Source organism: Haliotis cracherodii, unplaced genomic scaffold (assembly GCF_022045235.1).
Source record: "Haliotis cracherodii isolate W230 unplaced genomic scaffold, xgHalCrac1.p SCAF_11, whole genome shotgun sequence".
NCBI classification, from domain to species: Eukaryota; Metazoa; Mollusca; class Gastropoda; order Lepetellida; family Haliotidae; genus Haliotis; species Haliotis cracherodii.
This window is the reverse complement of record NW_027266266.1, coordinates 12,282,830-12,310,621: the sequence shown is the minus strand read 5'-3', so window position 1 is coordinate 12,310,621 and position 27,792 is coordinate 12,282,830. Positions and strand designations below refer to the sequence as shown.

At 44.2% G+C, this 27,792-nt stretch overlaps 1 protein-coding gene and 1 long non-coding RNA gene across 5 annotated transcripts in view; one reads left to right on the top strand and one right to left on the bottom strand.

Annotated features, from left to right (window-relative positions):
- The first annotated feature begins 1,298 nt into the window (after positions 1-1,298).
- Positions 1,299-5,689, top strand: LOC139455390 (uncharacterized). Its single transcript, XR_011652473.1, has 3 exons — positions 1,299-1,328; positions 3,379-3,449; positions 5,517-5,689. It is a non-coding gene; the product is annotated as an uncharacterized lncRNA (long non-coding RNA).
- Positions 5,690-15,625: 9,936 nt separating this feature from the next.
- Positions 15,626-27,792, bottom strand: part of LOC139456219 (piwi-like protein 1) — a 56,112-nt gene continuing 43,945 nt past the window's right edge. For 2 of the 4 annotated variants that reach the window (XM_071237800.1, XM_071237801.1), the window contains exons 15-19: positions 22,155-22,329; positions 20,799-20,955; positions 19,455-19,580; positions 18,430-18,577; positions 15,627-16,434 (exon numbers count right to left, since the gene is read on the bottom strand). In XM_071237800.1, coding sequence (XP_071093901.1) covers positions 16,318-16,434; positions 18,430-18,577; positions 19,455-19,580; positions 20,799-20,955; positions 22,155-22,329 — 723 coding nt within the window. In that variant the 3' untranslated portion in view covers positions 15,627-16,317. Of the gene's footprint in view, positions 16,435-18,429; positions 18,578-19,454; positions 19,581-20,798; positions 20,956-22,154; positions 22,330-27,792 lie in introns of all 4 variants that reach the window. The other 2 variants (XM_071237799.1, XM_071237802.1) reach the window with 2 other exon arrangements.

The following is a 27,792-nucleotide window of genomic DNA, read 5'->3' as shown; positions in this document are numbered from 1 at the left end:
CAAAATTGGGCGTATTTCTGGACCTCAGAGCCGGGTGTAATGCTGCCTCAACGGGTTTCATACGGTTCTGCAACTGATTGGTCACAACCAAGGATATGTCTGAGTTGTTAATGTGGCATTTTGGTATCGATTAGGTAGATGTGCCAAGCAAGTCTTCTGTACGTGACGTAATACGTTGATGTAAGCGTTATTCGTTGTATGCTGTTCTCATTTTTTTAAAACGTGTGTGAGTATAACAAACACTCAAATATCTCAAACTGTGCACCTTGCATAAACATGTGCATGCAACTTGTTAATCAATCTACAGTCGAAGAGACGTCTTCATGAATATATATTGAAAGATGCATTAATTTATTTCGAATACATATAAATACCTAATGAACAAAGACTCCATCAGAACAGTTAGTTATGAACATAAATCCACATTATAACAACACCTGGCCACTGTCTGTCGAATAACCATCTGTCTTAAGGCATTCGTCGCTGATGGGGGCGGTCGGGTAACCTAGTGGTTAAAGCGTTCGCTCGTCACGCCGAAGACCCGGGTTCGATTCCCGACATGGGTACAATGCTAAAAGAGGCGTAACACCATACTCACGCACTCACTCGTCGCTGATGGGAATCGATTCCGTAGATGCAAAGTACGCAAGTACCGGTCTTCATTGGGCATAGTTAGCCTGGATCTGCCTGTTCTTGGCCTATCTGATGTCTGACCAGTCTGTCTGTAACGTTGAATCAGGTTAGTTACAGCAACACGGGATCAACCAAACGTTCTAGAAATGTGTCAATGGGTGACTCCCATCTGTATCATACACAGGGCCCGCTCGCGTTTTTCGGGTGTTCGTTGTGGCATTTCTGTGGTATGTGTTTTTATCAGTTTGAGTGTCTGACATGCCGTCCGTATCATTATTGAATGTGTAGTTGCGGCATCCCAAACGGAACGTGTTTTTTACTTTTTCGCATTTTATACAAGAAAACGTGCCATGTACGTGTATCACTTTCTGCACAGAGTATTGTTGTGTTTGGTCGATATGTTTTGCATTGATTTAGTTTGAACTTGTGTTTTTAATTTTTGCAATAATCATTTATAAAATGGTGAAGTTTCTTTTGGCCGTAAGTTTAGTTCGCCATGCGCCAGAGTGAACGTTCTTCTCCAAAAATACAGATATACGGGTACGTCAGTTTGAACACTCCTCTCTACATGTTGCCACTTGGTGTTTCGGAATTACTACACTACTGCTCCTCCGTAGATATTGCCAAATGCTCTCACGAAACGCAATATTAGATTAGAGAGATAACGTCACTTGTTGCTAGGCGCGGGCGAAGGAGTAAGTTGGTCGTAACTCTCTACTCTTAACATATGTTGTTTTGCAGTTTTGTCTGTTTGTTGTATAACGCCGCACTCAGCAGTGGTCCGTCTACTTGACAGCGGTCTGTAAATAAGCGAGTCTGGACACGACACACCGGTGATTGGTGTTATTGGAAACGAGACACGCCGTCAGGTAACGCTGACACGTCATCTACCCATGGTATGACCATGGATCCATTAGGTCGCCTCGTATGACAAGCATAGGTTTATTGGACATAGGGGAGGGGGATATTCTAATCTGTTTCTTTGAACCAAATGTATGGCCCCGAGTTAACTATTCGTTAGTAGCAGTACTAGTAGTAGTAGTAGTAGTAGTAGTAGTAGTAGTAGTAGTAGTAGTAATAATCCGCGTGTAAACGCCATTACTCCACATGAAATGTATGTTCGAAGCGCTACATTACTACTACGTTTTTTAGGTTTGGTTTGTTGTTTAACCAGACAAGCCAGTGATTAATATCATCAGCATCGATCCATGCAATTGGGATCGATGACATGCATCAACCAAGTCAGCGAGCCTGACCGTTAGTCGCCTTTTACGACAAGCATAGTCACCTTTTACGGCAAGCATGGGTTGCTGAAGACCTATTCTACCCCGGAATCTTCAAGGGTACTACTACTACTACTACTACTACTACTACTACTACTACTGTCCCGGTCAATTAATCAGTGTGCTCTCGATTTTCGTTCTCAGCTCCTTATATGGTGGACTTCCTTCGCCCCCAATACCGGACTCAAATTTATGGGATAAGGACCAACCTATGTGATAGAAGCTCCCTCACCCGGATTATATGATTGTCAAAATCAAAAGAATATTCAAAATCCTGACCACATATTTTGTGCTATATTTTCATGTCGTTGCTATCAGTGCCATATGTATAAAATCTTATAACATATCCACCATTTGTCAAGTGTATGCAACGAGGTTAACAGGTGTCTAGTAGTCGCCTTACCTGACAGAGACCGTGGCCACCACTCCGATGAAACGAAGCTAGCTTTGGCACAGACACATGTACACCACCGGGCAAAAGAAAGTATACTCTAAAAACTGGATTTGACCAAACATTATACGTTACAAGGCTGAAAGCAGTCGCCGAAACACTGCAAACTTAGAGTCCAAAACACAATTATCATCCCCGTATCAAATACACTACCATCGAAAAAACATTTCTTGTATGTTTCATTTTTAGATACCAGCAAACATGGGTGTATGCTTTCTTTTGTTCGGCAGTTTCTACTATTTCAATATGCAAATCTACCAAACATGATAAGGAACTTCATCATATAATTCAGGACAAGCATTACTTGGAATTGTTTTAAAGCCAGATTTGATTGAAATGATTGCAATGAACAAATGATACTTTTATGACATTTTATGAAGATGTAATTCATATTGGCGGACATCTTGGGTTTTCTACGTCACCAATGGGCGCTGCATATTAGATTTGAATTATATACAACATTGTTGCAATAAATTTATATAAATGACTAAAATTGACAAAATAATGATGTTATATTGGATATAAATTGTCATGAGGTTTTAACCCTTTTGGCGGCCATCTTGGATTTTCTACCACCAGGTGGCGCTGCTGAGATGGATCCATATCCAGAAATGTTCAATGTATGCCAAAGTGTGCCAAGTTTGGTGCTTTAAACCCAAAGTGCACAATTTTGACTAAAATCCAGCCTTAACCGCCTCACTATAGAGAGGACCATGTTGCCAGTATGTGTTGACTCAAAACAAAATTGAATCTTCCTCGTATGAGTGAGTGAATGAGTGAGTGAGTGAGTGAGTGAGTGAGTGAGGGACACCAGAAATGTGATTCACACTTTGTACCCATGTGAGGACGAGCGAACGCTTCAACCACAAGACCACCCCTCCGCTCTACATACGCTTTCAAATCAACTTATAATTTAGTTCAAATTTTATCAACTTCATAAGTTCAGATGAATCACACATTGCGAATCACAAAATTATACTGTTTTTAACCAGGCATCTCTTCTCTCCGTAGCAATATGAAAACAGTACTGTTGTTGGCGATGATGCTGGTCGTGATGATGGTGGCATCAGCAGCACCTGCCGGTCAGTGTGTGACTTTCTATTGAATCAAAGCGAAAATATCACCATAAAGGTAATCATAAGAAAAGCAGAGTCCATTGTACGATTCCGTCCCACATGGGCTACGTGAGGTTCTCAAGTTGGATAACCCCTTGTTCCGAAACTCTTTCGGACCTGCTAATTGCACATCATTTCTGAACCGCCTCCCATGTTGTAGAAGATAGAGCGTCCACCTGGAGAGAGAAAGGTGGTTTGATGCCGGGCCGCGTCATACAATAACACCTTAAAAGATGATATTTGTTGTTACCATGACTGATGGTCGGCATTAAGGTGAGGTGAGGTGAAATTGGGTTTAACGTCGCGTCCAAGATTATTGCACTTATATAGCGTCGTGCATGTACGTGTGTCTGTGGCTGCTTGTACTAGTCCGGACTGATGCCGATTTATAGTGCACGCCCACTGAGATACCATGCCGCAGTTTAACATGAATACCCCACTCAGACACAGTATACTGACTCCGAGCCGACCAGTCCTTGTTTTAGCCCCTGAATGCCGAGCGCCAGACAGGGTAACAACAAGTACCATCTTTTAACGTCTTTTGGTATGACGCGGCCGGGGATTGAACCCAGGACCTTCCGCTCTCCGGGCGGACGCTCTACCATTAGACCACGGAGGCGGTCCGGCATTAATTGGGTACAAGGACTGGTACGCTTGAAGTCATTGTCCGAGTCGGGTGTCCATTTTAAACTGGACATTAGCCCGGACTGGTACAAACACAAGCACGCACGCGCGCACGATCGCGAGCACATATATATATACATACATACACAAACATCCCCCATACACATGCACGTCGATATATTAGTGCAAAAATCGTCCTAGGGCCCGTTCCACAAAGTGATCGTAGCGTTACGACTGTCTTAAGTCTGTGTTAAAGTATGGGTGTTACGATCACCTTAGCGCTACGATCGCTTCGTTGAACGGACCCTGAAGACCAGAAGTCCAAGTATAAACCTCTAACGATGTCACTATGTTATAATAAATATAGGTACGACTTTTCTCGGGTAGACCCGTAAAGGAGTTATTCTCTAAGATTGCCCGCGAAAGCGGGCATTCCGTGAAATTTAACGGGTTTTTTTACCTGCCTCTTGATGTGAACACACTTGTGTTCGATGATTGGTTAAAAGTCAGAAATTTGTTTTAAACATGAAAATTCCATGACGTGAATCGAACCTGCAACTTCACATATCGTGTTAAGTTTTGTAACCCACTGTCTTCCCACTGAGTTACCGGGGCAGGTAATGATAATTTGTTCAGATTATCATGTCATGACGCCATTTAGTCCAGGCTGCACGTGCTTTTTCCCTCGCACGCTTTGAGCGAATTCCTTTTATACCGCGATACACTGTATTGTTTCACTATAAGGTATGTCGATGTTTTCTTATATTTCCTGGCATTTCTTCATAAGTAGGATGTAAACTCTGTCTAGGTGGAGAATGTAAGCCCGGGGAGTTGGAAAATTCTGGTCTTGTTGACGGAGGTTGTAAGCCCGGGGCTTACATTCTCCCCTATTTCCCTCCTCCCCGGGCTTACATTCTCCGTCAAGACCTTGAGGGAAGTTAAAATCCATAACGTAGTGTCTCCACGTTCATAGTCAGATATCAGTGCACTGTTAAACTATTCACCGGTCGTTATATTGGGCATATAAACGCAAAGAATTTTACTACTGCTGAGAATCCTTCACCCGCCGATACCCGGCTGACAAGAAGCCATTAACAAATAACATTCTTTTGAAATATTATGATTTTTTAAATCCGAAGACAGTATTGTATCGTAGTGTTGTCTCAGGGTAGAACTATGCCAGGCTTTCCTCCAAAGGTATTTTTAAAAGTTTTGTAACAAACTGTAGATCCGTGAAGATCCGTGGATCGATGCTCATAATATCAATCACTGGATTGTCTGGTCCACACTGGATTATTTACAGACCGCCGTAATATAGCTGGAATATTGCTGAGTGCGGCGTTAAACAACCAACCAACCAACCAACAATGATCTGTAAATAGTGAAGACTCGGTGTTTTGTACCTTTTAGTTGAACGGAACCTGATTGATGAGATACTGAAGGCGTCGCTGGAGCCCATCAAATGCGTCCCCATTGCGTGTTTCGTGGCGCCGTGTCCTCCATGTCTCGTTATTGGATGAATGCTGAATAAAGCGACCCAATCGTATGGTATGAGTTTGTGATGCATCAGCATTCACATTTCCGTTTTTGTTTTTGTTTGTTATTTGTTGTTCAAGGACGCTTAGTGATATGACGTTCCGGGTTAGAATAGGTCTTCAGCAACCCATGCTTGTCGTAAGAGGCGACTAACGGGATCGGGTGGTCAGGCTCGCTGACTTACTTGATGAATGTCATACTATCCCAGTTGCGTAGATCTATGCGTGTGATGTCAATCACTGGATTGTCGTGTCTGGGCTCGATAAGATAGCTAGAATTTTGTGGTGTGCGGCGTTAAACCACAAACAGAAATTGGTAATAGTCCAGCTGTATGACGTATGCCTCAGAGTATGGACCAAACAAATCGGTATGGATATTATACGTAACGAGCCACGCCGTCTGATGACGATGAGCGTCAAACCAAATGACGTTAAAAGATGGTACTTGTTGTTACCCTGTCTGGCGCTCGGCATTAAGGGGCTAAAACAAGGACTGGACGGCTCGGAGTCAGTATACTGTGCCTGAGTGTGGTATTCATGTTAAACTGCGGCATGATATCTCAGTGAGCTAGCACTATAAATCGGCATCAGTCCGGACTAGTACAAGCAGCCACACAAACACACACACGTACATGCACGTCGCTATATAAGTGCAATAAACTTGGACGCGACGTTAAATCCTATTTCACCTCACCTCTCCTGATGACGATGATAAGTGAGTGTTTGAGTGAGTGAGTGAGTTGGGTTTAACGCCGCTTGTAACAGTAAGTCAGCTTATATGGTCACGAAATGAAGATCATTATGGTATTTTGATTATTTAATTATTTATTATTTTTGGTATTTGTATTGTGATTACTTACTGACGTCAAACGCCTGAAGTATAAAAAGTATCATAAAACATTTCAAAAATGTATTCTGATACAATATTAATACAAAACCAATATCTAGAAATGTTACTAATGTATTTGGTTCGAGAATACTCATTAGCTTTGTGTAGTTAGGGGTATCGAAAACTATACTATAATCGATTCAACTGCAATGTATTTTGATTTTGGCAGATGCATTAACCGTATCTAACACATTGTAGGGACAGAATCCATTAGTGTAAGAGAATATAGTTTCACGTCACTTATAGCAATGTTCCACCAACATCACGGCCTGGGACACCAGATATGGGCTTCACACATTGTACCCATGTGGGGAAACAAATCCGAGACTTCGACGAGACGAGCGAACGCTTTAACCACACACGTCGCAATATAAGTGCAATAATCTTGAACGGGACGTTCACCTCACCTCATATCGAAACTGAGAAGGGCGTAACTTGATATTTGTTTATAGTAATTACGTCTAACTTATTTACCACATACACTTCTTAACCTTGAGTAAAAAAATATGTACTGTTCATTTCCCAGGCTGAAACACTGAAACACATTACTGTTCACGTATAAATTGCTGACCCAGGTTCACAGACCCCAGAGAGACTGCTTGCGAGGCACCATGTCTCAGCTTCTGCCTCTTCTCCTGTCTGCTGTTGTTGTCGTGTGTTCCCTTCAAGGAACAGCCGGAAAAGCAGCTCAAGCAATAGCTGGGAAATCTCACGGAACAGCTGGGCATTCTCTAGGAACCGCTGGGCATTCTGAAGGAACAACTGGGCATTCTCCGGGAACCGCTGAGCATTCTCCAGGAACCACTGGGCATTCTCCGGGGACCACTGGGCATTCTCCAAGAACCGCTTGGCATTCCCCAGGAACCGCTGGGCATTCTCCGGGGACCACTGGGCATTTTCTAAGAACCGCTTGGCTTTCTCGGGGAACTGCTGGGAATTCTCCGGGAACAGCTGGGCATTCAACGGGGACCACTGGGCATTCTCCAAGAACCGCTGGGCATTCACCAAGAACCGCTGGGCATTCTCCAGGAACCGCTGAGCATTCACCAAGAACCGCTTGGAATTCTCCGGGAACCACTGGGCATTCTCTAAGAACTGCTGGGCATTCTCCGGGAACCACTGGGCATTCTCCAGGAACCGCTGGGCATTCTCCGGGGACCACTGGGCATTTTCTAAGAACCGCTTGGCTTTCTCGGGGAACTGCTGGGAATTCTCCGGGAACAGCTGGGCATTCAACGGGGACCACTGGGCATTCTCCAAGAACCGCTGGGCATTCACCAAGAACCGCTGGGCATTCTCCAGGAACCGCTGGGCATTCACCAAGAACCGCTTGGAATTCTCCGGGAACCACTGGGCATTCTCCAAGAACTGCTGGGCATTCTCCGGGAACCACTGGACATTCTCCAGGAACCGCGGGTCATTCTCCGGGAACCGCGGGTCATTCTCCGGGAACCTCTAGGCATTCTCTCGGAACCGCGGGGCATTCTCCGGGAACCGCTGGGCATTCTCTGGGAACCGCTGGGCATTCTCTGGGAATAGGTGGAAAAAGAACTGGTGATGTTCAGGATCCAGCGGCAAATACCAAGAACATCAGTCAGGCCAACACGGGCGAGTAGTTTCTTTTTAGTTGTTTTATGAGCGAGTGAATTGGGTTTAACGCCGTTTGGACATTTAAGTTATCTCACGGTGTGTCAGTATATATAATTACGAAAACGACAACTGTCGTAGACGTTTAAGAAGAAATTTCAACAATCATAAGAAATATCTACTAAAAAGCAGAGACCATTGCACGATTCCAGCTGATTCATTAGCATGTGTTTAATAATCACTATCAAGTAGTGATGATAGAAGTGCTCGCAAAACGCTGAGCGTATCCTTCCCATCCGGTGGCATCCGTCACAAACACATGCAAAGGCAAATCAATTGTTCACCCGAAAAACACGGGAACATATGGTACGAGTCAAAATAAGCAATTGTATCGGACAAATTTGGAAATGTCCTCCACAATCTTGCCTAAAACTTTTTGTAACCTTTACTGAGGCATGAAGGGTGTAACCCAGTTCCGACACTCGGCCACTGGTTTAGTCTAATGTGATCACAGACAAAGGACCAATGAGATCCGATGCTTGTGAAGGAAGTTGCTTGGACTACCGGCCCCTTTGTTTGTCTTCACATGAATGGGATTTTACAAACCGCAAATGGTTTGACTTCCAAGATATCAAATGCGGATTTAAGTTTTGTTTGTTTGTTTGTTTGTTGTTAAACGCCGCACTCAGCAATATTCCAGCTACATGACAGCGGTCTGTAAAAAATGGAGTTTGCGAGCCTGAGCATCCGATCCCGTTAGTCTCCTCTTACGACAAGCATTGACGCCTTTAACGGCAAGCATGGGTTGCTGAGGACCAATTCTACCCCGTAATCTTCACCGGTAATAAATACCACTTTATATTATGGATAACAGGTTTCAGTAGTAGGAATGATGATGGTAGTTTCAGCATAACCGCTAGAAAGAAGAACAATGACGACGATGATAATGATCAGAATAGATAAAAACCACAAACGACCCAAGAAGTAATAAACCATGTCATTCAATAAATACAAAGTCATTTATGAAATATGTTTAGCTGCACTGAAACATAAGGGATTGAACGACGAGCACTTTCACTACAGATGGAGACATGTCTTCCCTTGTGAACGTCGTGGAGACCATGCTTCAAGAACAACAGAAGCTGAGCGACAAGTTGGAGTCAGTATCGTCCAAACTGGAAGGAAAAGGTAAGTGTGCAATAAAAACAATAAAGGCTGGAAATAGTTTGACAACTCCGAATTACTCATGTCACAAACTGGTACAAAGATGTGTAGTTATACTACCCACTGTAGGAGACGGCTTCCGTGGTCTAGTGGACAGAACGTCCATACCTGGCTGCGTCATACCAAAAGACGGTAAAAAGATGGTACTTGTTGTTACCTTGCCTGGCTCTCGGCATTCAGGGGCTAAAACAAGGACTGGTCGGTTCAGTGTCAGTATGCTAAGAAATAAAGGGGGTATAGCGTCGCTCCCAAGATTATACCACATATATAGCGACGTGCATGTACGAGTGTGTGTGTGCGGCTGCTTGTACTTCTCCGGACTACTGCCGACTTTATAATGATCGCCCACTGAGACACCATGGCGCAGTTTAACATGAATATCCGACTCAGACACAGAATACTGACTCCGAACCGACCAGTCCTTGTTTGAGCACCTTAATGCTATGTGCCAGGCAGGATAACAACAAGTACCATCTTTTAAAGTTCTTTGGTATGCACGGCCGATGATCGGACCATGCTTCCGCTCTCCGACTAGTCCACGCAGGCGTGTCTGAGTGGGTTATCCCTATCAGTGCGGCATGAGTGGGCTTGCACTATACAAGCAGAATGTATCGAGGGTTAGTACAAGCAGACACACGTACAAGCACACACGTGAATCCACGTCGCCATATAAGTGCAATAATCTTGAACAGAACGTTAAACCCCTTTCATTCATCCATCCACCATGGGGAGTGGGATATTCCAGCTATATGACGGTGGTCTGTGAATAATCGAATCTGGACCAGATAAGCCAGTGATTGACATCATGAGCATCGATCCTCTCAATTGGGATCGATGACATTCATCAACCAAATCAGCGAGTCTGACCACTCGATCCCATTAGTCGCATCTTACGACAAGCATAGTCGCCTCTTGTCGCCTTTTACGGCAAGCATGGGTTGCTGAAGATCTATTCTACCCCCGATCTTCACGGGTCATTTTGCTTATTGTTTTAAGGGGTTTGATTGATGACACTACTATTGTCAGTAAAGGAAAATTTCCTCCTTTTAATATCTTACATATATTGGGACAGGGTAACGGTTAGGTAGGGTCAAATATGAAGGTGGTGGAAACGAGAAACAAACGATTCTTTTGCCTTTGCTATCAAAAAGTATTATTGCTCAACGACAACCCAGCCGCCTTGCAGTCATTTGCGGTAATATGTATAATGTGTTTTATGTTTGCTGTTTAACGCCGCACTCAGCAGTATTATAGATATATGACGGCTATCTGCACATAATCGAGTCTGGACCAGACAATCCAGTGATTGATATCATGAGCACCGATGCGGCAATAAAGACGGCGAGTCTGACCGCCCGATCCCGGTAGTCGACTGTGACAAGCATGGGTTGATAGGTAAATGGTACACTTACAACACTATGTTTGATGTTCACAGTTTCCCAGGTACAATCCACGCTGGTCTTTGTCAAAGCTTTGCTGGTGGAAATGTTAGGACACGATGAACAGGATGACGAAAGGAATCTGGTTGAGGATTTCTTCGAAAGACACAACAATTATCACCGAAGACCCAATAGTCGACGGATTGCGTTAGATCGCAGTGATGCCTCTCTCCGTTCCGATGATGCTAATGAAACATCTCCTCCAAGACGTGACAGGCAACGGAGGGTTTCTCCTCAAGATGGCCATCATTGGAGACATCAGAAACATCAGAGACAACGGAAGATATCTCCTCAACATGACTCTATTTCGAGACATCATAAAAAACGGAGGATTTCTCCACAAGATGGCCAAGATGACAATTTCGAAGATGACTTTATGTACTCCTTTATATAGGCCTTCTAAAAGCAAGAGAGTGTGTGAGTTGAGTTTAAGGGTGCTTTGAACTATACTCAAGTTATATCACGGTGTGTCACCTAAATATGGGACGAAAGTCCGAAGTAAAGCAGGTCTCAGACGTTTACCACTTTTGTGAAACCCACGAGCACGGCATAGTGGAAACATTATCGTCATTGTATTCCAATTGCGTAGATCAATGCTCATGATGTCAATCACTGGATTGTCTGGTCCAGGATCAATTATTTACACCGCCGTCATATAGCTTGAATATTGCTGAGTGCAGCGTCCAACAACAAACAAACGTGCAAACCAACAAACATTTTAGTTAACCAATTGCAGAGCCCCATCTCCGATAGGAATGAAAGTGACCAAAACATTTCCATAATCATATGAAATTTCTGCAGAAAGCAGTCAAGTTATATTTCATAAGCATATGTTTATGAACTGCTTTTAAATAGTGATGATGCCAGGTGTTCGTGAGCAGTGAGCATATCCTGCCCCACCGGCCGCACAAACACATACAAAGGCAAGTCAGAATCTTCCTGAGGCAAGAGAGTTAACTGACTTTAAAAGTCCAGTTTCCACCCTTGCCGAACTAGTCTGGAATCCCTGGGCTCGATCGTAGCGCCACCATTGGCTATGACCAGTTATGTCCTTTCTAAGCCTCTCCTATGGACCAATCAGATTCCACCTCTCGTATCACTTGTGTTTGCTTCACACAAAATGGTGGCGCCGAGTCAGGACGATCTGATCGATAATCAAGATCTATATTGTGATAAAACGGGTCTTACATCGCGATATGCATCAAATCACGTGAGCACTTTGATTAAAAGCATAAAAAGATATAGAAAATATCTGTTTACAACGAGTTGGCGGTGCACATGCTTTGCAAATCCTGCAGTCGACTGAAATCTGCACGACAGTTTACGAACCGGATTTCGATTTCGGTGCGCGATTTTGATTGGACTATGCATAGACTCGTTAGTCCTGCCAAATTGTAACTCAATTATATACCAGCCTAGTTCGGCAAGGGTGGAAACTGGACTTTTATAGTCAGTTAACTCTCTTGCCTCGGGAAGATAGCAAGTCAGTTGTTCACCTGAAAGAAACACGGGAATATATATGGTACAAGTCAAAATAGGTAATGGAATCAAATCACTGATGCCTCTAATTTGGAAATTTCTACCATAATACTTATAAAAGGCTTTTCTGATCAAGGCTTACCCAGATCAAACTCGTATCACGCTCTTTGAAATCTTCGTAGAAAGCGCAAGTTGTCAAAATGTGCAAAGGCTGGAGATGCTGGCATAGCTCGACAAAAAGGGAAAGTTGACTATTGTAAAGTTGAGGTTGCGCATCATAGCACCTGCATGGCATAGCAACCACACTCAGCTTACCATGATTTGGAATCGCTTTGTGATGAGGTACCGGAATTCAAGTCGCAGATGATTCGCTCACATAATAATCAGACTTAATATTTCATACACGAATCAACGATCAACCAAAACAAAATGCCACACCTCTGCCGAATCAGTTCTGGCATCAGATTGCTGAACAACCAATCATTTCATGGTCTTACTTTCAGGTGCCATGAGGGATGTGTTTTCAGACTGCCTTCTTCAACCGTACCCGCATCATCAGCCAAAGAACGAAAATAAAGCATTGATAAATTCGCCTTTTTAATCGCTTACTTAACGTTTGTTTGTTTGTTGTTAACGCCCCACTCAGCAATATTCCAGCTATGTGACGGTGGTCTGTAAATAATAGAGTCTGGATGAGACGATCCAGTGATTGATATCATGAACATTAATCCACGTAATTGGGATCGATGACATGCATCAACCGAGTCAGCGAGCCTGACCATCCGATCCCATTAGTCGCCTTTACAAGCATAGTCACCTTTTACGGCAAGTATGGGTTGCTGAAGACCTTTTCTTCCCCGAAATTACTTACCGAGATGGTGCTGTGATGGATTCATCTCCTTATCATCATATTGCAATTTTGGATTGTATGCAGTGAGTGAGTGAGTGAGTGAGTTGGGCTTTACGCCGTTTGAACATTTTACCAGTTATATCGCGGTGTGTCAGCTTAATGTGGGAGGAAAGCCCGAAGTGATACAGGTCTCAGACGTTTACCACTTCGGTGAAACCCACGAGCACGGGTATGGTGCTGACAAACCTAGAAACATAATCGGGTCGAACCGTGATTCGAACCCACAATGTCTGGCGTGCCCAAGGGACGCAACTCTGCACAGCCAATCTCGGCGGCTTAGACGACTGGGCCACCCGTGTCCCCGGGATTGTATGCAAGTGAGTATGGTGGGAGTCCAGTGTCACATTTGAAGGAAGCAAATCAGTGGTTGATTGTGTGACACACTAATGTAGACAATTTACCTTCCCACCGAGTCCGTTTTAACTGACAATTTAATATTCGGGTTGGAGACAGAATAGACTCAACAAAAGAGTTAGGGACCATCAATTTATTTGGGGATAGTTTTCGTAGTGTAGACAGAGCTGAAAAGTTTAAAAATAATAACCCCAAAGTTTATTTTTCTGTCCCTACTTCAAGACAATCTCCTCTGAAAGGGAGACGTACAATTGTTATTGCAAAATGAAAGTCAAATATAGTTTTTCATTCCTTTCTTGAATCAATTATTTTACAAACCTGTCTGAAACGGGATGAAAATAATCATAGCTATTCGTTTTAACTGACCATATTGATTAAAGGCGTTGAATGTTTAATCATCCATTCTTTGAAAAACCACCCCGGAAGCTTAGGTTTAAGCTTTAATGTTAAATAACTGGCAGTTTTATATTGAATGTTCAAACAAGACAATTGAGTAAGTGAATATTGATTAACGCCGGTCAGATATATTCCAACGACTGGTTAGAAATAGTTAAGTCAGGTCTTAGCAAATCAGTGATTGATATTATGAGCAAGGTCCCACGCCGTTATGTTCAAAGGTCATATCAGGATCAAAATATCAACAAACAACTTTGATTTGTTGAGTCCAACAACACAATTTGTTTCGAACTCACTCTTGAAAAGTATCTCTTCGATAATAATGCCAAGTTTCATTCAAATATCGTCGTTTTGTTTGTTGTTTAACACCGCACTCAGCAATATTCCAGCTACATGATGGCGGTCTGTAAATAATCGAATCTGGACCAGACAAGCCAGTGATTAACATCATGAGCATCGATCCACGCAATTGAGATACGACGACATGCATCTACCAAGTCAGCGAGCCTGACCACCCGTTAATCGCCTCTTACAAGCATAGTCGCCTTTTACGACAAGCATTGTGTGCAGAAGACCTATTCTAACCTGGATCCTCACGGGTATTTAACTTCAGTAGTTCCTGAGTAAACCTTTCCCATTGCAGACACGATGCACCAAGTAATAAAAATAACATCGACCAAGGACCGTAACTGTCTATGCACAAAATCTAAAAAAACATGTAGCAAGGGATTAACTGGAAAAACAATTAATGGCACAATTTTCGGACTCATCGTAGTTTCTAAGAAAACATGTCCCTATTTCACGCAGCATGTACTTAGTCGAAAAGCATTGAGCAAGGTCCATAACTGTATTAAATTAATTTATGACACCATTTTTCGAACTCATGTAAGATCAGGACCAATTACATCAGTGTGTAAAATTTAATTTCTCTAATTTTAAAAGTTTTTCAGAAAATATGTCCCCATTGAAAAGCGAGTGAAAAAACCCGTTCCTATATCCCCCAACGTCTTGACAGGGACTCATAATCAAGCTATGTTGTACACAAACATTAGAGACGCCTAGTTTTAACCAGTGATCTTTCAGCATTATAAAATCAAATTTCAGACAACTTCCCAGGTCTCTAACCTGTCATTATCACCTGGTTTAGAAAACTAATCCCGGTGGTGGAGCTAGAATTTACTGGGTAGGGCTACCAGTCTCTTGTGTCCTTGCTAAATATGTTACTATATTGTTAACATTGCTGAGTGGGACAACAAACAAAACACCTGTTACGCGACGGAAATGTCAAGTCTTTTCAATGTGCAAATAATCTTGAGACTTGCAAAGAAAGTGCTTTTGAATTAACACAAGTATTCGTTTTGACAGGTTTCGGAGAGCTATTGAATTCTGGATGGGTTATTCCATGTTCTAGCCAACGGCAATTGCTATATCTCTTGTTCTAGCCTCATTCTGAAGCTGTGTAACTGGGCATTCACATTTAGGCCACTCCCATGGGGCCATTCTGATACTGACGGAATACGACCACCTAAGATAAAAAATTCACAGGCACAAAACAGTAACAGTTACACAGCAAGTTTGTAAATGTCTTTTATTTACAAAGTACATAAAAATAATTATTTTTACGCTCACATCATTCAAACAATGCAATGAGTATGTAAAAGAAAATACAGAGCAAAATACTCAACATTTAACTAAAACAAAATATAGAGTAACCATGTTACCAACAGAGCAATCTAAAACATGTTCTAAAATTTAATTAACGATGAAACTGTCATGAAAATAATATTTAGATTTCCGATCATACAAATGTTAACTAAACCATTATGTATTTTCCTTTACACTTCTTAAAAAATAAACCAGGCTCACAATCATGCCATGATATGATATGAAAAAGGTAATGGTTATTCTGTTACAAAGGGCAACTTAACATATGCTTTGGATGAATGAAACATGCACGTCCCTAACAAAAACTTGCACTGCCCGTTATTTCAAACCAGTGAATGCAACATTCACACAGGTCTTTCATTAATACATGAACAAAAACGATGTTGATAAAAACTTTCAGCTAACAGTCCTGTGAAACTCACTGGCCTTTCACGTCAATGTTTACATATCTTTGAAAATATGTATATATTATGATAATGAAAAATGCCCTTGAACAACAAAACTTTCATTCCCTGTTCTTTCAAACCAATTTATTCAACATTCCCACAAATCTTTCATTCATGAAACAGAAAAGAAGTAAGCTGATCAACATCTTATCAGCTATCAGTGCCCTGAAACTTCACAGGCCTTTCACTTCTATTACCATGTTTTGAACATGTATCCTTTGGAAACTTTGCACAGTCCTTGGCACTCTTTTCTCATATTGTCTCATAAGTCATTTTGTTCCTCATCCTTAGAGGAAGAACAGCTTGTCTGACAGCGATGGTGATGGATCCTTATGAAGAGACTGACCAACAAGGAAAGCCAGCTTATGGGCATACTGACATGGAGCCGGCACTCGGATTGTTCCCTGCAAGAAGTAACAATAGATTGGCATATTCTGCATTGAAAAGGTTAATCATTTTGCGTTAGTGAGTGAGTGAGTTATATTTTTTGCTGCTTTTAGCAATATTCCAGCAATATCACGGCAGAGGACATCAGAAATGGGCTCAACACATTGTACCTATGTCGGGAATCAAACCTGGGTCTTCGGTGTGACAAGTGAACGTTTTAACCACTAGGCTACCTTATCATTTTGAGACCACTCTCTTGGGGAAACTTAGATAATCAACAGGCATTGAAAGTTTTCTATGTTATTTAACATATCTTTACTCCATTAGGTACTATCTATATATAGAATACTAAACGAGCTCCCGTGTAATACCAATTTTATGAAACGAGTGAATAGTTCTGGTATCTGACGCGCTTTCGCTCGTCAGATACCACAACTATTCGCGAGTTTCATAAAATTGGTTTTACACGAGAGCGAGTTTAGTATTTTATTTATTACTTGTCATTTATAATGTTTTTAGAATTATACTGTTGAGTGTAAATAGGCTGACACCTACACGATCCATGCATGGCATAATCCAATTGAGTTTAACAGAATAATACTTCAAACACGTCAAAAGTTGAAACGTATGAATTTAATATCATACAATGGTCCACCTTTAGATTTCAGGCGTTCGTCCCACAAAATTATCGTAGTGCTAAGGCTATCACACCTCACATAATTTAACTTAGACCAACGACTGTCGTTGCGCTAGAGTACGATCGCCTTGTGGAACGGGGCCTTGCAGCTCAAAGTTTACAATGACGTCACAATACCCGATGACGTAATTTCTTGAATTTTGTTGCAAGATCCATCGGCGAAACAATGCCATGTGACGTCAGCCTAGCAACAAGGTTGCTGAGGTCATCGAGTGTACATAAGCTCCTCCCAGTGATCTATCATCTCCACACACAATGTCGTTGAATACGCCAAGGGATGTTGAGAGCTTTCAATATTTGTTCGTGAAACGTGTTCCGAGAGTACATAAGCACGCGTTTTGGTATTACACAATGTGTAATACAGCTGTATGTTTATTAAACGGGTGATCTCTTCACGGGCAAGTAATAAAGAGCATTTTTAAACCAATGAGTAGACTTTTTTGTAAATTTGATTCAAGTGATTTGGTTTCCAGATGTTCATGTTCCTCCCCAAGTATGTCACACAAGTCTGACATGATATACATGTCTAACCTCTTGTCACAATATAGCTGAAATATTGCTGATGTGACGTTAAATTTTAACTCAATCACATGTCTACCTTGCAAAAAGCATGGGACACAGTGGCCATTTATAGTAGTTGAGATCCTTGGTAAGGGGCTGACCATCTGATAATTTGGTGGTGTGTGCTTGCCGGGCGGGGACAGGGAGATGAGAAGAAGAAAAGAATTGCCCCAAAAATTACATCGTTGCAAGGTTGGTTGGTTGTTGTTTAACACCGCACTCAGGAATATTCCAGCTATATGATGGTAGTGTGTAAATAATAGAGTCTGGACCAGACAATCCAGTGATTGACATCATGAGCATCAATCCACGTAATTGGGATCGATGACATGCATCAACCAAGTGAGTGAGCCTGACCACCCGATCTCTTATGACAAGCATAGTCGCCTTTTACGGCAAGCATGGTTGGCTGAAGACCTGCCCCGGATCTTTACGGCCCGTTGCAAGGTGTTTTTCTTAAATAAATATGTTTGTCATTTGTTTGTTTTAACGACGCACTGAACAATATTCCAGCTATATAACATCGACCTGTAACAACGAAATCTAGCCCAGACAATCGAGTGACTGATATTGTGAACAAAGCCGTAATACCGGAGGATCCATTTGGTAACCTATACCTATTCAATATGCTAAGAAATAAAAAAATGTTCTTCCCTCTTGCCCATACAAGGCACACTAAATAAAATTGTAGTAGTTTACACCTTCTCTGAATATGTAGAAGTGTCATCTGCTTCATGTTTTGAAAGGGACTTACCGGCCAGTTGTAGTACAAATGTGTTAGTTTATATGCCAGTCTCTGCATGTGATCTGGTTTCAATCCGGTCTTGTCCCAGATGATGTTGTAGTGGGTGGGTGAGACTGTTCCCTGCCGTACAGACTGGCTGATCAAGAAAAAGTCGTACCTGGAAGGAGACAGAATTCATTAAACCAGGAAATGTACATTCACTCAACTTCTTTGTACATCTACAAAAGAGATGCCCTTATTTGCGTGAGTGAGTATGGTTTTACGCCGCTTTTAGCAATATTCCAGCGATATCACAGCGGGGGACACCAGAAATGGGCTTCACACATTGTACCCATGTCGGGAATCGAACTAGGGTCTTCGGCGTGATGAGTGAACGCTTTAACCACCAGGCTACCTGACCGCCCCGTCTCTCGTTTGAAGAGCTTCAACACTGCAAGAGCTGTCAACTGGTTTACTTTAATGGTAAATCTGCTGAAAAGTTGGCTGTTGAAAGGAATACTTGCAGACCTTTTACAACCACCAGGATTATCCCCCAAATTAGGGACATAACATTTTTACCACATATCAAACTCTGGAACTGCTCCGTAAGGCATATGAACAAAAAAAGTCGTTTCAAACTGCCATACTGATTCAGGGTGAATGATACAGCAAGATCATGATGTGATACTTATCAAGATTCATAGGTAAAGATATAATACGTAGAGCGATACTCATATATACGTCAAACTGCATGGAATTCTTTTTGAACAATAAACATTTCAGAGTTGGTTCAAAGGCTAGCTGTAGACAAATGTACGTAAAGGGTATTTTTAGCAGTGAACTTGAGTGAGTATGGTTTTATCCCACTTTTAGCAATATTCCAGCAATAGCTTCACGAGCTATTGAAAAGAATAGTAAGTATTTTATTTCAGCAAGTGTATCGTCTTGTATCGATACAGAGAAAAACTTATAGTGTATCATATTTTCACATGAAAACTCAAGATGCACCCATGTATCGTCTGACCACCAATAGTGGTCTAGGTATAAGTACTTACCATTCAGGCTTGGTGACTTCACTGTCGATGACTGTTCCTGGCATTGGGTTTCCCGTATTAGGGCCATTCCTGGCGAAGAACCTTGCATTGATGCGCTTCTTGACAATCACAACAGCAATCTTGGGCCTGTGGTAACATAATAGTATTGTGAAATCAACAAAAGTCTTACATATTTTTCAATTTTAACAGAAGACTGAAAGTATTGTGTTTGTTGAAAAAGTTGTCATCAGGTGATGACATATCCCACCTGTCTGGTGCAATTCAGACATGGAGTTTGGCTACTTTCAGTTTTGGTACATTGCCATTTACACCCTCACTTTCTTCAGTTCAGTGCAGTATTTTTTTTCAAAATCCAAAATCATCAAAATGAACCAGTTCACCACTACACTGTGTTTGTTTTTTTAATGCTGCACTAAGCAATATTCCAGCTGTATGACGGCGGTCTGTAAATAATCCAGTCTGGACCAGACAATCCAGTGATTGACATCATGAGCATCGATCCACGCAATTGGGATCGATGACATGCATCAATCAAGTCAGCGAGCTTGACCATCCGATCCTGTTAGTCGCCTCTTACAACAAGCAAAGTCGCCTTTTGCATCAAGCATGGGTTGCTAAAGACCTATTCAACCCCGGATCTTCACGAGTCACCACTACACTTATCTGTATAGCAAATTTCAACCGATCCCGTTAGTCGCCTCTTACGACAAGCATAGTCGCCTATTATTGCAAGCATGGTGTTCTGAAGCGTCTGGAAAAACGTTTGGGAACAAGTGTCGGGTTCCTGGACACAGCGGTTGATTCATGGGTACAAAACACCTTCGCGGAAAGCGTTAAAGTTGGCATGCAGCATGTGCTTCTTGCTGGATGAGCGCAAAATGTGCATGCTCTGGACCCAGTGTAGTTCAGTTGGCCTCTGGCGTTCATATGTGCAAGTAGTAAATGGATATCTCTCTCTGAAGTTACAAAATAGTAAACTAGAATAGTACAGAAATAGAATAGAAATAGTTGAGAGAGTTACCCATTTACACTGTTGACATATGCTAATCAAACAGTAACTTCACTTTAAGTTTCAAATCCATTTAATTTTATCTTGTAACATTTTCATTGTTCATTACATTACAAGGGGATTTCACTTTAGTTGATTGCAAGGTAAGTTCATGTTTAGTTAATCTGAGTTTAGTCTTCCACTGCGAACCACATGGGTTGCTGAGGAACTAGTCTAGATCTTAACAGGTCTAATAGCCACGTACCTTAATGCGAGTATTTTCTATTCAATGGAACAGTCCAATAACTGACATATATTATCGTCTCTTTAGGGCCTGGTCAAAACGTGCAACATACTCATATTCAGCGCCTCCACTCTTCTTGATGGCCTGGATCATCTGTGGCACTTCGTGCTCATACACAGCCGGCAGCTGTCCGTCTCCCACGCCATCTCGGTACACGATGATCTTCTCAGGCAGTGTGTTGTTTACTTCATGGAACTTCTTTAACGCCCCTGCAACAGGTAACGTTTATGTTTGCGTAACATTGCATCATTGTGAATACACACAAGATAGATAATATTTTTGTAAGTTTTTCATAGTCAGGGACTATTTAGCATCCATTCATGGTTGTCCTAAACAGCCAGTAAAATATGAGGGCAATAACACTTTACTAGTCCACAAAGTTGTGATTTTACTACAAATCAGTCCAACAGGGCCAGCTAAAAACTCAAAGGATTAGGCTTTAAGAGAACTGTAAATAAAACTGGTTCTCAGCAATGGTTTTTTAAAATATATTGAGAGGGACAGCCTGTTTTTAATAGTGGATTGTTCAAACTAGTATGTAATCAAATAAACAGTTGTGTACATCAACCAAGACTAATATTTTAATGTATAAACATGATAAATGAGGCCGTCAAGATAAGCCAAGAAGAACCTTCAAGACAACATTAACAATCAAATCAGTATTAGAATATACAAATTTGCAATGGCTGCAGTAGATCTATATGATGCATTGTTCAAACCTGAATATAAACATATAAACATATATATATATATTACTAAATAATACCGTTTTTATGAATATTCCAAAACGAGTCAGACAAAATCAATGACACAGGTTTGCTTTGGTTAAAGGAGAAAGACGACATTCTGTCGACTGTACACTTGGTCCAAGTGGGGGCTACTCTCCTTTGCAACACAAGGTCAAGGTCCACGGTCATAAGTAGACAGCAGCAAACATTGTGATAATGCTTTGGCATTGTTTATTAGTGATGCTCTGAACCCTTATATTACCATGATGCTTAAATTACTATAACTGAAAAAAAAGTTTGTTTGGTTGCTTGTTTGTTGTTCAATGCCTCACTCAGCAATATTCCAGCCATATGACAGCAGTCTGTAAATTATCGAGTCTGGATCATACAATCCAGTGATTTACTTCATAGGCATCGATCCACGCAATAGGGATACGCAGACATTATGTGCATCGATCCTTGCAATTGGGATACGATGACATACATCAACCAAGTCCGCAAGCCTATTGAAATAATCACATTTTTTTTCAAAATTGCTGTGAAATTGTGAAATTTCACTGACGAGTGACACTGCAGACAGTAACCATCATAACTTACTGCCAAATATCAAGCCCAGGAAAACTTGCATGGATCTATTAAGAAACGGGTTTATTTCTGCCAAAACAGAAATTGCAACTTACCTGTAAAAGATGTCCGAAGACCATCTATCAACTCCTGGTGGGAGAATTGGAAGGTACATTTGCTGTAATACCTGGTCAGATTCTTGTTCACACTGGCTACTACACCAGCAACAGAACGACCTTTCCTGGCGGAGTCGTGATAGGTGTCAATACCAACGACCATCGTGTTATTCAGCTGAACGTGCAAAAACGGTCATGAATTAACAATGAACAAAAAATGAATAAATAGAGGTAACAATGCCAAATTCCTGGCAACATGCATAGCTGATGTTAGTAAGCAATCATCCTGCATATCAACAGCCCTCTAAGTGACATATTTTGTGAGTTCAATGACTTTCTAAACAAGAGTGAGTGACTGTGAGTATAGTTTTGTAGAATTTTCCTATTCGGAATATTCTATAAGTAATACGTTACCACTGTTATACCGAGGCTGTTGTCTCCCACAACTGCTGCTATAGCGAAATCTACCACAGAGATCTCAATTACCTCATGCAGCACGTGCGTAGCCACCTAGCTGCCATGTGACACCCTTCACTCTTGTCTCTTGCGAGAGCAAGTGCTCGGGGGACGGACGGGCGGGCAGCAGCCCAGTGGTAATGTATTACTTATAGAATATTCCCAATAAGAAAATTCTACAAATTACATTAAGTAATACGTTACCACTGTTATACCGAGGCTGACTACCACAGTAGGCGGTGGGGAGCACCTACAACCCGAATCCTGACTGCTAGCGTTCCTTCCGACCAGCGGAAGTAAACACCAAGGCGGAAGCACTCGATGCGCATGCACCTAGCTAGGCGTTACCCTATAGGAATACCAAAGGACTGTCAAGCGCATACCGTAAGGCTCAATCGTCATTGCCAAAACGATTGGTGACTCCAAACGGCCCCACTGGATAGGTATTTCATCGCCACAGCGGATGAGAACACTGTATCCGCGTGAGCTTAATCTTAGATCAGGTTAAACAGTCGAAAAGAGGGAAATTAATTTCATTCAGACCGTATATCCCAGAGCAAGCCTACTTAAAGTATGCATTAGGCGCGTGACCTAATTCCAGTATTTGTAAGCATGCATCACAAGGTTGGGATACACGACAGACAATTAAATACATAATTGTCAAAATACAAATAAGGACAAAGCACACAAAAAGCCGCCCTCACCTGTGGTGTGAGTGCGCTGGTTTGCGGGACCCCAACTCCTGAACCCACGGCAGTGGGAACATTGGAGACGACCCAGATTGACCACCGTGCAAGGTCTGACGCCTGAGGAGTTCGGAATTGCGCTGGGCACACCCCTTAGGTGCCCGCTTGCGCCGCGATCCGCGGGCCAAGACGGTGCACACTCTCCACGACGGCATCAGCGACCTGTTTGAGGTAATGATTGGCAAAAACCGAGTCAGAACGCCAGTAACAACCTCGTAATATTCTGCGAACAGAGATATTCGAGTGTAGGGCAAATGTTGCCGCTAGCGCCCTGATCCCGTGCGGGTTTGACCCCGCTACCGGTAACCCCCGAGACCGGTACGCCAGATTGATGACAGAACGAAGCCACAACGCAATCGAGTTGCGAGTTATGTCAACCGTGCGATTAGGGTTACACGATATGAACAGACGGTCACGCCCTTGTCTACGTTCATTCGAAGCCTTAAGATAATACTTAAGGGCCCTAACCGGACACAGCGCTCTGTCCTCAGTATCAGCAGGATGTAAGATTTCTTTGAGTGATCTTACAGTGAATTCTCTCTCCGTTTGCCCAATTCTCGGCGACGAAGCCCATGAGCAGGCCCAGGCGGACCGCTCCTTCGTCACCCCTATCGAATCGTACCTTGGCGACATCGAGTGCATGAATTTCGGATACACGTGCCGCCGTGGCAAAGGAGAGGAGAAATGCTGTTTTCCAAGTCACATGCCGGAACGAAGCACTATGCAAGGGTTCATACGGAGCTTCCGTAAGTGATTGCAACACTAGGGAAAGATCCCAGGCCGGTGCCCGAAGGCGGCCCTTCTTAAGATCGTGCTGTTTGAAACCCTTGATAATACCCCGTATCACCGGCTCTTTGGAGAGACTGGTACCCATAGCAACGTCCCGTACCGTAGCAACGGACGAGACATAGTTGGCAATGGAACCCCCGGAGAGTTTCCGGGTCTCTCGCAAGTGAGACATGAAACGAGCAATATCCTGCACAGATACCTTATCTGCCGAATGAATGTGATGTTTACAATACCACTTCGTGAAAATAACCCAACGTGCATTATACACCTTCTGGGTAGAATCACGATGCATACTAACGTATGCCCGAGACGCCCGGCGAGAAAAAACTTTACTCCTCAGATGCTCGGTGACAACATCCACGCGTGCAGATTGAACTGCCCTGCGTTTGGATGAAGCTGACGGGTGTGAGGGTGGATCAAGAGATCCGGTCTCACAGGCAGTGGAAGTGGCGACTGCGTGACCTGGGTCAGCAAGTCAGGGTACCACGATCTGTTCGGCCACATGGGCGCGATCAGTAACATTCGACAGCGAACTCCTCGGAGCCGGCTTAGAATGTGTGGTATCAACGCTGTCGGCGGATAAGCATAAGCGTCCAAGCCCGTCCAGTCTAACGCGAGAGCATCGTGATCGATGGCCCTCGGGTCCGGGACTGGTGATACAAACAACCGGAGTTGATTGTTGAACCGCGTTGCGAACAGGTCGACCATCGGACGACCCAAACGTTCGCACAGCCACTGAAACACTACTGGGTTCAGCATCCACTCTGTGGGGCTCGGATCCTGAGGCCTCAATAGAGCGTCGGCCAGTACGTTCCGCACACCTGGGATGTGACGGGCGCGTATCTGGCACAGGACACTGTCCACCAGAGCGTTAAACTCGAACGTGAGATCGAGTAGCGAGTGACTGTGGGTTCCCCCCAGTTTGTTCACATAGGACACTACCGTCGTGTTGTCTGTCGCCAGCATGAGCCGGGCGTCGACGAGACGATGCTTCCAGTGATTGACTGCGTTGATCACTGCCTTGAACTCGAGACAATTGATGTGAAGACCTAGTTCGTCTACGCACCACAGCCCCGAGCTCACCTCCCCATCTAGATGGGCGCCCCAGCCCACTAGAGAGGCGTCTGTATACAGGCTCAACGTGGCCCGGTAGGGCCGCATAGAGACTCCTGATACGACATTGTAAGGGACCGTCCACCACTCCAGATGCGGTCGGAGCCGATCCGGGAGGGCGACGGTCGCACTGTTCACCTCCGTAGCTAACAACTGGATTAAAAACCGTTGCAGCGGGCGGAGTTGGAGCCGACCCCGTTCGGTGCAGGCCTGGGCTGATACAAGTAGCCCTAACAGCTGTTCCCAAAAGTGAACAGTCTGTTGCACCGCTAAGACTTTGGCAATCATCGCCTGAATTTTGTGCCACCGGTCTGGGGGGACAAAGAGGCGATGGGACACCGTGTTGAACCGACCTCCGATGAACTGCAAGTTCTGAGAAGAGGTTAACTCGCTCTTGGGGAGATTGACAATCCACCCCAATTGCTCCAAGAGCCGACGTGCAAAAACGAGATGGCGTGACAGGGTGTCCGTCATTCGATTTGCTACTAGCGAGTCGTCCAGGTACGCGAAGTACCGGACACCCCTCCGGTGGAGGAACCCCACTATGGGGGTGGTTAACCGGGTGAACAGCCAGGGAGCGGATGAAAGACCGAATGGGAGTACAACCCATTCGTAGTGCCTGCCTTGAAAGACAAACCTGAGATACTTGTGATGATCCGGGTGAATCGGAACATGCAGATAAGCATCCTTCAGGTCGATCGAACCGAGCCAGTCGGCCGGCAGTGCTCATGATCAGTGCTTTCAGGTAGAACTTGTTGAACGATTTCACGTTGTGAATCATTCTGAGTTCGGCACTGTCCTTCTTGGGCACTAGAAATATCCTGGAGTAAAACCCCGGTGTTATTTCTGGTAGAGCTAACTCCCGAACTGCCCTCTTCTCCACCAACCTGCCGATGGCATCGGCGAGGAAGGGAAGATCGGTTTCCGAATAGAAACCTGCCGATGGGGCAATTGTGAGCGGCGGATTCGCTTTGAGATCGAGCCGATAGCCGTACCGAATCGTGTTGACCACCCACGGGTCGTCGAACACTTGTTCCCAATTCTCCCAGTAAGTCTGGAATCTGGCTCCCACTGGGGAAGGAAAGGGGGCCCTGACAGGCTGCGGCAGGCGCAACTGTTCAGGGCCAAGTGACTCGGGTTCGCCTTAGGGCCAACCGAAGTTGGCGCTGTCGGCATACGAACCCCTCCAATGAGAGTCACCTGGAGGGGCCCTTGCCGTCCTTAGACGACTTGGGCTTCCCCCAGTTCCCCGTCTTCCTGCGAAAGGGCAGCTGATTGCCCATACCGGAGCCCTCAGGGCGGGGCTACTTCCCAGAGGAAGAAGAACCCGACCCATTAGACCTACCGGCGTCAGCAGCCTGGGGCGCGCTCCGGTTAGGAGCGGCACCCAGGCGCCTATGCAGGGACCCAACAAGAGCAAGTGTGTGCCGAGAGTCCTCGGCAACGTACTCCAGGGAAGCATTTAAACTGAGCAGGCAGTTGTAAATGCGCTGGTCACGGTCCGTGGGAGAACCTTCGACCAGACTGGCCGCTGCAGCCAAGTAAGTGTCTCCGTGAGACATGGAGTGCCGAGCGAGGGCGTCCAGCTGGTGCAAGGTAGCTTGCGTTACCGTAGCAGCCGGTGGGGCACGGACACCCAACCGCTCAACATGGGTCTCCGCGGTAGAACCAGCCTCGGGAAAGGCAACGTCATGTACCGGGAATAAACCCTTTCTCCACGACGTCGGAGGCAACGGGAGATCCCGACCGGAGGCCGCCGCGAAGGCGTTCTCCAAGGAAGGCTTGATACCGCGCAGCAAGGTTGATGCGGGGAAAGCCATGTCGGAAGACTCATCGTATACCTCGGAGGAACCCACAGTCGTGGATTCCCCGCGGTAGCGGCCGGGGCATGTCCTCAAAGAGGTCATAAACCATGGCCACGCGGTCCTTAACCGATAGCGGGAGCAACGGTTTGGGGGAAGGACCGGTGACTACGGGAGCCGCCGCCGTACCGGTGGACCCCGCGGCCACCAAAGTGGCCGGGGACGGAACAGCCAGCGGCCTATCCTGAGATAAGGCCGCCAGCTTGGAGTCCACAAGTTATGCAAGTAATGCAGCGACGGAATCCCCTGACAGCCCACGGGCCGCCAAGGGATCCGCCGCAGCCGTGGTGGTGGTACCCGCAAGGGGACCCCGACCGGACGAACCGGCCACCACAGGGGTGGAAACGGACTGCACATACAGCCGGTAGCGCTCGCTTGCGGCACACCCCGCAGCTCCTGGTTGCGGGGGTAGAGGGGGTGGAGGACGGCGAAACATCCATGTCAGACATTTTGTTTGTACTATGAACAAAGAGCAAAACATGGTTACAACACACGCACCACAAATAGTCACAAACGAGTATGGGAATATAGAACATACACATATAACATACAGAGGAATAAGTGATGTAAAAACCCCAAGATATACTAGAACAGGGGAACGTAAGACGCAACGTGCATACGAGACACCCCGCAAGTATATAGAAAAAAAGGGCAGGAAAAATATTTCCTTTT